This window comes from Orbicella faveolata, unplaced genomic scaffold, assembly GCF_042242905.1.
Source record: "Orbicella faveolata isolate gen_17 unplaced genomic scaffold, um_ofav_v1 contig_25, whole genome shotgun sequence".
Classification (NCBI taxonomy): domain Eukaryota; kingdom Metazoa; phylum Cnidaria; class Anthozoa; order Scleractinia; family Merulinidae; genus Orbicella; species Orbicella faveolata.
In genome coordinates this window covers 16,798,806-16,812,783 of record NW_028301553.1, presented here as the reverse complement: position 1 = coordinate 16,812,783, position 13,978 = coordinate 16,798,806, and the positions used below count along the sequence as shown (strand labels likewise).

The window sequence follows — 13,978 nt, the reverse complement described above, 5'->3', positions numbered from 1 at the left end:
TTTAACAGAAGAAAGTTAAATTTACTCGCTAGCTATTAAGTCTCACTTTGTTATCCTGTAAGTTAAACTGAACATACCTTTTTCAACTGCACTAAAAAACAACATTTCTGAAATTTTCGAGTAAACTCATCACAAACAAAGCCTTCCGAACGAGTTTGGTCGCGCGTGCGAATTTCAATACACCGATTTTTAAACAGTACAACGATATTTTTGGCCAAATTGCATTTTTAGGTTTAATGCCGGAAGTAAATAGAATTCTATCCTTTCAAAACGATGTAAACGCCTTTTAAAATGTCGACATAATGATTATAGTTTTAAAAGTCTTTAAAAGAGCTTGTTTTTCGGTATACTGAATGTGTGAAACAAGATACGTCTTTGGTCCCTAGCCCAAACCGTGTAATGCACTATACCGCTAAGCGCATTCATTCTCGGCAGATATGAGGCCGAGTCACAAAGCTGACAATTTGGGTGGTATTCTCTAGAAAATACCGCAATACGGCTTAGCATAGTTCAATTATTTGACACAAGAAGAGAAAAATTAGTAGCTGTGATCGATATTTCTTCACCATAACTTCACTTTTCGTGACTTAAGACCGGGATGTCAAGGAAACGCATCCTTGGTGTTTTCTGTTTGTGGTCTCTTCACTCTGAATTCTTGTAAGCACATCACTGAAAATCACGGAAACAACTTTAATGCTGAAGAAAACAACACAATATGACTTAATCCGTTTTGTCGATCGAGGAAGCGGTGGATGAACGGGACACCCACCCTATGCAAGCGTCACTCCGTTTTCGTCACTAGCGTCTTTTAGCTTTGCAACAAAAAGTTACTTCAATTCTCGTGTGCCTCGGTAACAGTGTTGTTTTCAAGCTTTACTGATTTTCTTTGCCAGGTGAATATACAATATATATGAGTTCCAAAAATAGCCAAACACTTTACAGTCTTTAGCATGCATGTCCCGACAGCTTAAGGGGGCGGTTTCTTTAAATACTCATGACTACAAAAGTTGTGTATTTAAGCGAAACCACTTTCAGTTTGGTCAGAGGTTGAATATCGTAAGGTCAGAAACTGCTATCAACCAAAATGGATTTTCACGGACAGAAAGTTAATCTCTCGTTTTCGATTGAAAATATTTTGCGAGACGATTTTGCTCGGCATAGACGAAGAACAGACTTTGTGAGTTTTCACACAGCCGGGGACGAAGCAGGCTTTGAACGGTGGCCGACAAACCCCGCAGTTTACCAATGTTGCGCGGTTCGTTACAGCCCTGTGTATTTAAACTGTGCGCCTAATATGCATGCAGTTGAAGGAAGATTACGCAAAACAAGCGGCGGGAAAGACCAGTTTTTCAGGGAACAGACGAAAGCCATTGAAGAAGACAGCTTAAGCTGTAAAGGTGAAGAAATTCAGAACAAAAATGGTAAGAATTTTAATGTTATTAAACCCCGACTTGGCAGTATTTCTAGAAAATGACAATTTTTCACTGAGCTTCAAAATCCCTTTTTGAAAGAAAAGCTTTTTTCAGTTTATATGGCTTTATGACTCGTTTTGGCGACAACTGAAAATTTATCTGGAGGAGAGAAAAACATGGTCTTAAATTTATAAAGTAGTTAAACATATTATTTTATACCTCGTCCTCCGTGCCTTGTTTATTTGATAATATATTCAAACTAAATTGAATTTTGTATGAGTGGCGATTAGAGGGATTTTGATACAAGCAGATAAAGGGAAAAAAAGCATTTCATTCTTTCCCAAGGAACCTACCTTCTTTTATCGAGGATTTTCCTTCTAAGACACGTAAGACATTTCATTTTTCAAGCGAGTTTCGAAAGGTCTGAAAAATAATATTGAAGATCGCTGCAACGGAAAACTAGTAGACGACAAAGTTGTTTTTTCTTGGTGGCTGCACAATACTCGCTCGTGAAGAAAAGTAACAACGTTTGGCCTGATTATTGTTATTCAGCGTAAATTGTGGAATCAATCCAACTTTCTTTTTGATATCAATATATTTGCTTGGCCTATTTATCCGAATTAGTTTGCAAGGTTTAGTAGAGTTGATTCAAATGAGTCATTACTAGCCCAACTGATAAAGATCCGAATTTCCAAGCCCGTGGGCATGCATTTTCTAAGTTTCACCCACAAAAAAAAAATCATTTTTCTTTGACATAAGAAAGTAAAATTTACTCGCTATTACCTATAAAGTCTCTCTTTGTTACTCTGTAAGTGTAAGAAAATGAAATGATTATAAACATATTCTATTGCATACTGAATCCACGCTAAACATAAAGTCTCTTTGCTGTCGGCTCTCGTGGCATAAATTGAAGTTTTGTAACATACTTTTGTTTCGTGTGTGCTTCACTTGTTTCTAATACCGGGGCGTGACCAGTTTAAAAAGAGCTGGCGACACCAGAAGTCCGCCTTGCAATATCTTCAAAAATACCGTGACTTAATGAACAATAAACCAGTATTCGTGTATTTGAATATTGATCTCTCATTGGCCGAAGTTTGTCTTCATGCAATCGACTGTCTATAGGACTTCAAGCTATAATGGTTTCTTATGCCACGACTTTGACCTTAAGGGAATCAATTCATGGAGCTTTTAAAGGGTGGTGAACTAACATCCATGTCAGCTATTGTACAGTTGGGCGTCTGTATGTGTGTGACGTTTCGACGATAAAAATAATTTGAGCGTGGAGATGCTTCATTATGTATATTTGCTCGCTTTAAAGAGGCTTAAGTGTTTGTTTGGTTGAATAGTGACTTTCGAGAACACATTCAGCGGGTTTGAGCTTCAACAGTATAATTCTTTAACAATGTGCTTGTATATCTCGCATCTGTTAAATCGTGACGTCAGATAGGACTAAAAGCATGTCCACAAACTGATCGAAAATGAGATTAACAGTTTTTCTAATAAACGTCTAACTTAGTTATTATGTCAAAAAACAAAACTGAAATTAAATAAAGAGAGAGAGGTCAAGCTGCCAATATTGTAAAGCATCCGAACATTCTGTAATTCACTTAAGATTATTGCAAAGATAAACATGTTCCAAAATTAACTTGCAAAGTCAGACAATAGAATATAAAAAAGAAAAACAAGTTTACGTATTTTTTGCGTTGTGTATTAGTCTTACTGACATAAAAGAAGGACAAGGCTTTTTTCTTCATTGTGTTTATACACCTTGATCTGAATGGCATCAGGATAGCTGCCATAGATTTTTAGATTTTATGGACGTGATTCCGTTTTTGCGTGAAGATTTGAAAAGCGATTTAGGTCTGTTAAGATGTTTAAGATGAGCACTAATATGACCCTTGTGCGGCTTGCAGATAGCTATCGATGTTACATGAGCTGAGCTGTGAAGCGCAACATTTATATCACAGTTCTACTTTATCTAAAATACGTGTGTTATATTGAATCAGGTTAAGCTAGTCATCACGACAACAAATGGATTATAACCCTGTCGTTTTGGCTCAAATCTCACTGACACATTCTAAATAGTATATAAAACCGGATGTACGTAAACTTAAGTACGTTTTTGTCTTGTTTTATCTTCAGATGAAGTTGACGACAAAGATTTTAAGAAGGAATCGAAATCGGTTAAGTGCTTCAGTGAAAATGGTCCTAAGCGGAAAAGGCGAAATCGCAGTCATTTCACCCAGCGTCAACTCCAATATCTGGACAAGATATTTTCCCGCCAACAGTATCTAACACGCGACGAGCGCACGCTATTGGCAAGAGGCCTGGAAATGACGGAACTTCAGATCAGAAACTGGTTTCAAAACAGACGATACCAGAAAAGACATCGCGCCAATGAAGAACGAAAACAAGATGAACCGGTTACATCAATAGCAATATGAAAAGGCAACGAAAAACTTGGACTAAAGAGAACAAACGCCAAGAAAAACAAAAACACTTAACAATTGCAACTTAAAGGAGGTTCGTTAAAAAGAGTTGAGAAAAATAATTTATAACGTATTTATACTTAAATTTTATATGGTAGCGCTCTCTGAATGCTGCTGTACATACTGTAAATATCTCATTAATTGATATAGAATTGTTCAGAATAGTAAACTCGGGTTGTCTTGTTCCTTTAATGAGTTAGATATAAGGTCGAAAACAACAAGAAAAGATCCGTAGATTAAGAGCTTAAAAACATAGGTTTGTACGTCACATATCAAACTTAACTAATTTAATATATCAAATATCTCAGTTCTGTGTTTTATAGTTTTGTTATCTACCTGGTTAGTCTATTCACGACAACGTATGATTGCTTAAAAGCTATTGGATAAAGATCTTTATTGCGTTTTATAATAAGCGAGTTGAAAGTTGTATTTACTAAGGAATAAAATCTCAAAGGGGAACTCGCAAGTATTAAAAGAATTTTATGTTATTATTAAATCATCATTTTGAAGTCCTAAAATAATTCTGTACGTTACAAAGATGGCTTCATGCAACAAATTTTTCATCATATTTCAAATTCAAATCAAAGTGCGTATACAAAGAATTTCAAATAAATTAAGCGTAATTTTATTTTACTCTGATAACTGTTTATACGGTCAAAAAATAAAAAAAAGCGTTATAACAAAACAGCAGAATGTACTTTGTCTCGTAGATTCATTAGATATATATTGTGCACGCGTTACTTGTTATTAAGCCCCAGTATCAATTCCAAATTCAGGCAACAATCAACTAGCCAAAACAGTTTTTAAATAAATGAACTATATTTTCATTCGGTACGTAATGTTTGTCTCGGAAAAGAAACGAACTGACACATTTAGACCAAAGAACTGAAAAAGAACTGTAATACCCTCGACAAAAGGCGTGTTATGGAATGGGGTAGAGATAAGAATAGAAACAGGAAAAAGGAGACCATGGATGGAGGTCAAAAGACATCTATTTATATAAGTTCATTTAAGACGTTTGGTATGTAGTATATATAGGACAAACTGAAATTGTGAAGATTGTGCTTCGGAAACACTCTTTTTGTGTCTTTTTGACGACAAATTCTTCAACCAGCTGCCGAGTGACGGAAGAAAATTATCAGTAATTAGAGCTACTCGATCAGTTGAATGCTCGTTTGAACAAAAACAAAGCAATATAACTTAATTGCAGCAACTTTCAAAAACACGCGACTTTGAATTCAAATTTAACCGGACTGTTCTGTTTTACGCTGCTGTCCCTGATCATTAGTCAAATTACCACGAGCGTGGTTTGTTATCGGAAAATTGTTTTCCAATAATCCGTTGGCTCTCCTCTTATCTCTCCTCGTTATTGTGTTTTCGGAAATGTAGAACGTCAACACACATACTTCCGCTGAATTTCAGAGCACGTCATGATGTCTTTTGAAAGATGTTGTAAATATCTGTGTTGATAAATACTGTGCCCCATTCTGTAATACCTTTACAGAGACATAGTCAGAAGATCAAGTAATGCACTAAGTTGGTCTCAGAGGTGATCTTTAATTTTCTGTAAGCCCGAAGGCACCTATCTTAAAGCGGATTTGCGCACACTCATAAGCACTTCAAATGGTCTTTTTGAAGATCCCAGCAACGGCTAATTAGTTAAAGCAATTTTATCTTGAAGTCTTTTACCCCTAGTAATCGATTTGCACGTTCGTAAAACAAGCACACTACACTACACTACCCACATTTTTACCTACGTTCTATTCAAGCATCTGTGTTTTCGCTGACGCAAAATCGAAAAAGCATGCATAGAGTTAATTTTAGTGGTTCGAAGTCTGGTAAATATTTTGATATAAAACCAAAATCAATTTAGTTTATAGTTTCCGTAGTTAGCGCCACGTATCTTCGGATTAGCACCCACCCAGGATTTAAGCGCCCTTCCCCGTTTTGCAAGCGCCTCACCGCAACCAAAAAGGTTTTGCCAACATTGTTAAGATAACAATGTATATTGACCACAGTTGAAAGACAAAGCGGTAACCACACTGTCATGAGCGTGTAATACTGACCGCATTTAAAATTTATAGCGACAGAAAATTTACCACAACAGCAAAAAGAGTTAGATCCTTTCTTAGGCCTCCACAGAAAAAGAGCGTCCTTTGTTTAAAGAGGAGGTTGCAACCAGGAAGTGGGGTAGATTCTATAGAATTTTGAAGTCTGCTTATGGAAACATCTGTCCAAAAGAACAAAGGAAATATCTCTTGTGCCTTTACTGGAACGAAAAAAATCTGGAATTAAAGAATACAAGAGAGGTCAACGAGCAGGAGAAGGGGTGTCAATTCGGGGCTGCGTACATGACGTCATTCTCGTATCACATGCCATTCATTTTACTTCTGTTTGGTTTTCCCGTCACGCAAATGTTTTCACGCAATTGAAAAAGGGCACGTAGACATTTTTTAAACAATTACTTGAACAGGAAAAGGCAAACGAACGCTCTCTCTGCAGACGTGACAAGTCGGTGTTTATTAGTCGTGTAAAGTCGGTTTTTTTTTTTCAATTTCTCTAGAAAGGACTATAACTAGCGAAAGCCAGTTGATGTTTGCAGTGGAGACGGGCTAAGAATTTAGTACTTCCGAATCGGCGCCAGCTGGCTTTTCTGTTCCAAGTGTTTAGTTAGTTAAGGATGTTTACTTTGATGTTATCTACACTTCGACAGGAGCAACAACATGCAACGACAGTAAAATGCTCAAAATAGCAAATGCAGTTTGCTCCTTTTAAAACCTCAGTACATAATTCTAGTATTCTATGCTTAGAATATCTGTATCTGTTCTAGACTTTTTTTTTTCTTTTTTTTTTTCTTTTTTTTTTTTTTTGCTTTAGCTTCAAAGCTGAGTGGTTCATCTTTGAGTTGCATATTAATATCGCCAGTGTTACAAACATCAACCTTTTTTTTATCGGCGGTGAGTACGTTTGCTCTCTCGTCATTTAAATTTCTCTTAGGCGTGGAGAGATTGCGACTTCAGTCCTGATCATAGTCGTCCTCGTTTTTAATTATCAAATACTCAGAAACTCTTCTTCAATGTCACTTAAAAAGTAATGAAGTCTCAATGAGTCAAAGGTAATTAAACGGGCGAAGGTCCTGAGTAGAGGCATTCTTGGTCTTATATTTGACTGAAATTCTAGTACAGTATATCGATTGAAAATATATATGTTGTGGTTTTATTAATATGCCTTGCATTCCTTCTTGGATTGATGATTATCAATAGATTGGATAATCAAAAGCCAATTATAAATTGATGAGATTGTTCATTAGCGATAACTCAACTGCTCACTTGTGAAGTTTATCTTTGTACATGCATGCAAAAAGGCGCCCGGAAATTTCATCTTAACTGTACTTAAATGCAGATTTTTGAGACTTGAAAGACAACGACAATGCTTGGATATTAACTTAATTCCATAAAGAAAATTCTTTGTAGTTAAACGTCTTAATAAAAAGTGTTACAAGTGGTATAAACAGCAAGACTGATATGCGATCTTATGTCCCAAGCGGAAACGCCAAATATGTCAAATCACATATCTTGTAACGATGAGTTAAATAACTCCGGTCGACTTTTCCGCGTTAATTGACAGACAAATCTGGTCAGTTTAACTTTTCTCTCGTCTTAAATAACGTTTCTCTTATGTCCTATTTTGAAAACAAAAAGGCTGAAACTCGTTCATTTCCAGTCCCCTCTTCGAATGCGTTCGTCCGTCGCGTGTTAAGTTGTAGTTGGCGGGAAAATATCTTGTACAGATATCGTGTGTCGACGCTGAGTGGAATGGCTTCAATTTCGCCCCTGATCAATCCACTTCACTCCACTAGCTTCTACTTTAAGTATTCTTTGAAATTCTGCTATGTATCCTTAACTTTATATTATATGATACAGATAAATAATCATTTTAAAATCAAATAAAATTTCTACAGCCACAAAAGTTTCCCAATCTTCAATTAACGCGGTAAACCACGGTCTCATTTTCACGCTTATCATGGATCAAAACGTGTACGTAAAGTATCTTCAAACGAAAGCGGCTATTTTCTATATTGTTGTGAACCTCAAGGTTATCAAATACTGATTTGAAGGCGCTTCTTTCTTAGTCTCAATAATTTACATGAAAAGAGACTAACAAGAGGTGTTCAGATACTATCGGAAACCCCCATGCATCCCCCCCGGAGTTGGGACTCCCTTTTGAAAAGGACGGAGATGCTCGTCGGAAAATTTGAATTAAACCCCTAAAGGAGGACAATCTGGGTGTGGCTTGAGCTTTATTTGCCCCCTTAAAAAAAAAAATCATGATTCGATCCTTGATTTACACCCTTAAGGGCGTGGGAGAGGGGGGGGGGGGGTTAACATGAATTTAAGTGAAAAAGCTTAGGAACACCACCAGACAGTTGAACACCCCCGAAAGGGCACCCCAGGCTGGTGGAAAACTGTTTGTTGTACGTATACCAATTTTTAACTTCAAATTCTAATTTTAAAACAACATCAAATCTTCAAAATTTACTATTTCCATAAATGTTACTAATCTTTTGAGAAAAACTAGTTATCCCCAAATATACCCAAAAATCACCAAAAAATTTACAAAACAGCCCAAAACGTAGATAGAAATGTGGGTTGAGCAGGGAGATTTTTGAATGCTTGAAACGTGAACGAGATATTTGCGTTAAAACCATAATACCCAGCCAAAAATACCGCCTTCATGTTAACCCCGGCCTAAAGCGCGACGAAGAACATCCCCGACCTTTTCATATGGGAGTTCACTTCTCCCCCCCCCCCCCCCTCCCCGATCGACAGCAACTTCTTTACAGATTTAGAAGTGCACGTCAGAAACAAAGGCATCAGCAGCTCTACATTCCTTGCGGATTGCTCAAGAGAATTGGGTGCTGAAATTCACAGAGCAGCCTGGCCTATTAAGCAGGTTTTTGTAACTTTGGTCAAAACTTGCACATCTCAAATGTCAATCATTTTTCGTTAAGTTTAATATTCTGTCTTCTTTATCAGTTTGCTTCGTATTTCCATAGCACCTCAAATGTCAGTATTCACTGAGCTTTATATTTGTTTTTTTAATTGAGCCTTTCTGTAATATAAGATAAAAGCCTGGACTAAGTAAGTTATCGCCTCAATGTTCTCGGACTTCCTTTATTCTGTATAACTATACATTCCACAGACAGCGGGGAATTCATTACCGAATTGTCTAGGGGCCGCCAAGGCTGAATTGCCCTGGGGGATATTTCGTTATAAGGTCTATCTAGGTATGTGTGGCCCCAAAGATTATGGTTTATTTGCTGTTTTGGTCAGAAATGGGGTATCGATTTCGACCATTTTTGTCTCAAATAGGGTATGGCTTTTGCTCTCCGGTCTTGAATTGTGTATGTTTTTTGTAGAAGAAGCTATCCTACCTAACCAAAGCATATAAACTAATTATGAAGCAGGTCTGAAACAGGGTATTGATTTAAGGCTCAGGTCTTACATAGTAAGTATCGAATATTTGTTCAGGTTATAAGTAGGGTAGGGAAAATCGCATATCTTGGTCTTAAATAGGAAAAGGGTTTTCAGCGGGCCACACACCCCCGCCCAATTTTTTTCGGGAGTACCCCTCCTGGGATGAATCGAAACTTCAAGATATACAGCCAAGGCGCTATTCTGTTTAGCACAGGACCTCCACGTAATATATGCGCTACTTTTCGAATTATAAAGCCCGCCAATTAAAAGAGATGAACTAAGGTTATTGACAAGCCGATAGTGACAATAGCGTGATGTGCTGTGAAAATGTTATTGCTTAAGTCTTAATTGGATTAAACTGGGGACCTGAGAAACCCTTAGACAAGTACATTTCCTAAGCAATTTCGGAAGTGCTGACATTAACTAAAAAGGGATCGGATAAACTGTTTGGCTCATTAGATTGGAAAGGTAGGGGTCGGAGTTGAAGGCTGGGATGTTTTCCTTTATATTCATGTTTAGTCGTCAACAGTGCCCACGACAAGCATTGTACGCAAAATAGATTAAATAAACTTTAATTAATAACATGTTTGTCCGACCGTGTACGGACCGTATAAGTTACACGAGGCTATCCCGGCCACACTACACCAGAGAAATTAGAAGACGGAGGTTTTTTTTCTGAAAACGCATCAATTATCTCCCGTCCACACTACACCGAGAATTTTGAAAAAGCAGCAATCACCTTAGTGTGGACAGGGCCTAAGATAAACTGTTTTTTAGTAAATTGAATTTCCTAACTATGTTCACATGGAAAATCCTCGACTGTCATCTTGTCCTCTGTGTCTTCTTTGTTAAATTTGTATCCAACGATAAATTTTGCAACCATAACTGTCCACTTCAGTTGATCAGATTGACAATTCAATACACGTACGTACATTTAATAAATTAACTTTTAAAGCGTATGAGTTATCAACTACGGCAACACAAAAAATACTCTTGTTTATAATTTATAGTTTTACGATTCGTAACTGATTTTTGTATCAGATACACAACTTCTACTCTGTGATGCCAGCAGAACGTTTCACAATATAAGAGACTTTGATAAATAGAAAAATTCGATATGAATGGAGTGCTGGCGTTGTCGAAAATATTCCTCAAGTAAATTGAGCTTATGGCTGTCACCGACCGTACCAGGATAACTGTCGTATTCATTTTAGCGAGACATTTGCTGGAAGCCGGGATAAAATTACACTTCACTTTTCACGGACACTGGAGAATCTGGCTCAGTTTGTTTCGCGTTCTCGTTAGCGCGATGCTTCTTTTGGTATCGCTGGTTTTGAAACCAGTTTCTGATCTGAAGTTCAGTCATTTCCAGGCCTCTCGCCAATAGCGTGCGCTCGTCGCGTGTCAGATACTGTTGGCGGGAAAATATCTTCTCCAGATATTGGAGTTGACGCTGGGTGAAATGGCTGCGATTTCGCCGCTTCCGTTTTGGAACTTTGTCCACGACACACGTTTCTGACTTTTTAACCTCTTTGTCGCTGATTTCATCTGAAAATTAATTAAAAGAAGAGAGATCAGTCTAACGGATAGATTTCCATTGAGGAGGATAGTTTCACTTAACACTTTAATCAACTCTTCAGTATATTAAGGCGTGCACCAAAAGTTGTTGTTGATATGTTTTCGTGATATTGAATTTTAACTGCTTCAATATAATACTCTTATTCATAATTAATGTTGTTTTTCAGTCCTTTGTTCATCACGATGCAAGAAAAAACGAGTTCAAGATGTCAACATGGCGAATTAGTTTTGATTCAAGGCTTTTATTTGTTGATCTCAAGTCTTTTTATGAGCTGGAAACCAGAAAAAGGTTCAAGCGTAACTGCGTTAATCTGCTCTCGTGATAGACAATGTAAGTTAATTCAATATGACGCACTATTAATCTTAGAGCGAGATAGGCGACTGGCGCTCGCAGTGCAATACTTGATCGAGTGTAGCCCACGTTCAATTCCAAGCAAAGTCTTGACAAACAGCTATGTCACGGAAACAAATATTGAAGGAATTTTGCACATTTGCAAGAGGGAAAAATATGCGAAATGAACCTGAACATGAAAAAATAACGCGATTTAAAACCACCGCGAAGACATACAGGTGGAATAACTGGAACAATTTAAAGTAGCTTTTCTGATCATATACTAAAGTCTGCTCTAAAATACACTTGTTTAAAGGTAATGTAAGCCGCGTCAGTTGCCAAGAAAGAATTCTAGATTCTAATTAGCAAAATAGCACTTATTATTTAAAAAAAAAAGCTGTTAGAAACGAATGAAGTACATTGCACTGCGTTAGCTACGTGATGTAAATGATTTTATAGTTCCCTTCACTTTGTATATAGCCATTGATTGCAGTTGAATTCATTTGTAAAAAAAAAGTCGCTTAATTGTTCTGAATGTGCAATTTAGCACGAACCTTATAACGAACTTTTATAGATCGTATAGCTAAACCGGATAAATGGGTTCTCAAAAGCCGCTATTTAGCCAAACAAACACTCAAAGCTCTTGTTTGAAACCGAAATAAGTAATATAACAGAATCACTCCATTCCAAAGTACACGCAGTCGCAAAGTCAGGCTATTTATGAGGTTTGCTTTTGCCCTGGGTGCGCTCAAACGTACCGTGGCTAGAATTATACCTTTTAATTTTTGTGCGAAGCTCGAGCTTACGAATGCAAAAATAAAGGACATGCAGTGACTTCTCAATGTTCAATATCTAAGTACAAAAATATCAGTTTGTTGTCACTGGGTCACATATTATCGCTGGATATTGTAATGATTTAGAGCAGATATGTAGTGTGTAGTGTCGCCAACACTGGCCCTTATGTATTACATAAACATTCGAGACACTCACGGAAACAAAATTGACAAAATTGCTATCGAATACAAGATACATTAAATGACAAAGACATCACTGATTATTTTCAATTCTTTCGTCGAATCCAGTATTTGTAAAATATATTTAAGAAAGATATAGCAAAATGACTCCCTTAAAAAGATGACTACCTTAACTATTGGCGCGTGTCAGAGACACACAGCTGAAGCAGGAAACCTTTATAACCATCAAGCTCAACTCAACTAGCAAAAATAATTTGCGCATTTATATCCCTAATGCACTTTAGATAAATGTCATGAAGTTATATTTTAAGGAATTTCAATATCTGTAGTCATCATGTCTTGAACTTGTGTGTTTTACGCCAAAATGTTCGTATAATTATTTATAAACTTATTGTTTGGTGTATCCAGGAACATTTTATCGCTATAAAAGTTTTCCCAGCGAAGAATTTGAAGTAATTTCCTTGCGTGTCTAGTCAAGAAAAAAAAAAATGTGATCTCTTCGAAACAGCGTTGATCATCAATACTACATGACTCAAAGCACTTTGTACTTAACTCGTAAGGCCACAATGCCTTCAAGTATTTTTAGAAGTACACATTTGGCTGTAAAGAGATATTTTCCACATTCATTTAAACTATTAGCATTATCAAATTATAAAGTGACCCTTACAAGCTGACACTCAAACCCCTGTATCCGTTTGATTCTAATAATCCATTTGCAAATAGCCTACATTTTTTTTAACGAAATGGAAGGAAGAAAAAAATTATACTCCCGTCAACGTAAACATTTGTACTTCCTTTCAATTTAGGTATTATTTCGTAGCAGCGATTTTTGAAAAAAACGGAAACGACTTTCAGCCGCGATAAAGTTGCCATGCGAACGATATTTGGAAGTTTTTCAACTTGTTATGTGAAAGTTTTCCGCGTACGTGCCTCAAAAATGCAAGTTAGGGCATGAATTCGAAACCCTCCAAAAACAATAGATAGTTTACAATTCCGTCATCGACAAATTTCATGCAACCACCGATCTAAAACAAATTAAAATTTATGTTTCAAATTTTGACCCAGCCAGCACACAGAGCGCTAAATAACCATGGCGTACCATAACGATAATCGATTCTGGTATAACGGCAAGCGTAAAATTTGGCCGGATTTGGAAATTTTCTACCAATTACCATTTTTTTTTCCAATTATTTCTTCAATTTTAATAGCGATTCGCCTGAATAAATTTCTAAATTAAAATTGTGATTAAATGCTTACCGCTGCTGTGATGGAGAGCTTCGTCTTTGCAGCTTAGACAATGGTCGTCGATCTTTTTCTCTTGCTCGGGTAGAATTTGTTCTTTCTCTCTATTTACTCGATGCAATCTTCCCTCACCTTTATACATGTCTGGCAGACGTTTCACAAAAATAGGGCTGTAACGAACCGTGTAACACTGATAAAATGGCATGGTACCCCATCTCTCCAAGCAAGATTCTCTGACCGTTGGCAGATTTGCGACGTGGGTTCTTTGCCGATGAGGAAAATCTTCTCGTAGAATATTTTCAATCGAAAAGGACAGATTCACTTTGTGTTGGCGAAACTCCATAGCAATAGCTGTAAATAGTGACCTTACGAGATGCAACGGTCGGCTGGTCGGCTCGTCTGTCGAAACTGAAATTGTCTTTTCATTAAATACTCAAGTTTTGCGGTCACGCGTTTTACAGAACACCCCGCCCTC

General features: G+C 37.1%; 2 protein-coding genes across 2 annotated transcripts; one reads left to right on the top strand and one right to left on the bottom strand.

The window, feature by feature from the left end:
• The first annotated feature begins 1,010 nt into the window (after positions 1 to 1,010).
• Positions 1,011 to 4,586, top strand: LOC110052216 (homeobox protein vent1-like). Its single transcript, XM_020758327.2, has 2 exons — positions 1,011 to 1,421; positions 3,555 to 4,586. The coding sequence occupies exons 1-2, from the start codon at positions 1,085 to 1,087 to the stop codon at positions 3,854 to 3,856; spliced, it is 639 nt and encodes a 212-aa protein (XP_020613986.1). The 5' UTR covers positions 1,011 to 1,084; the 3' UTR covers positions 3,857 to 4,586.
• Positions 4,587 to 9,934: 5,348 nt separating this feature from the next.
• Positions 9,935 to 13,929, bottom strand: LOC110052296 (homeobox protein Nkx-3.1-like). The gene is made up of 2 exons (XM_020758404.2): positions 13,519 to 13,929; positions 9,935 to 10,926 (listed from the first exon to the last, which is right to left on the bottom strand). Exons 1-2 carry the CDS (start codon positions 13,844 to 13,846, stop codon positions 10,622 to 10,624), a joined length of 633 nt encoding a protein of 210 aa, XP_020614063.1. The 5' UTR covers positions 13,847 to 13,929; the 3' UTR covers positions 9,935 to 10,621.
• Positions 13,930 to 13,978: the final 49 nt, after the last annotated feature.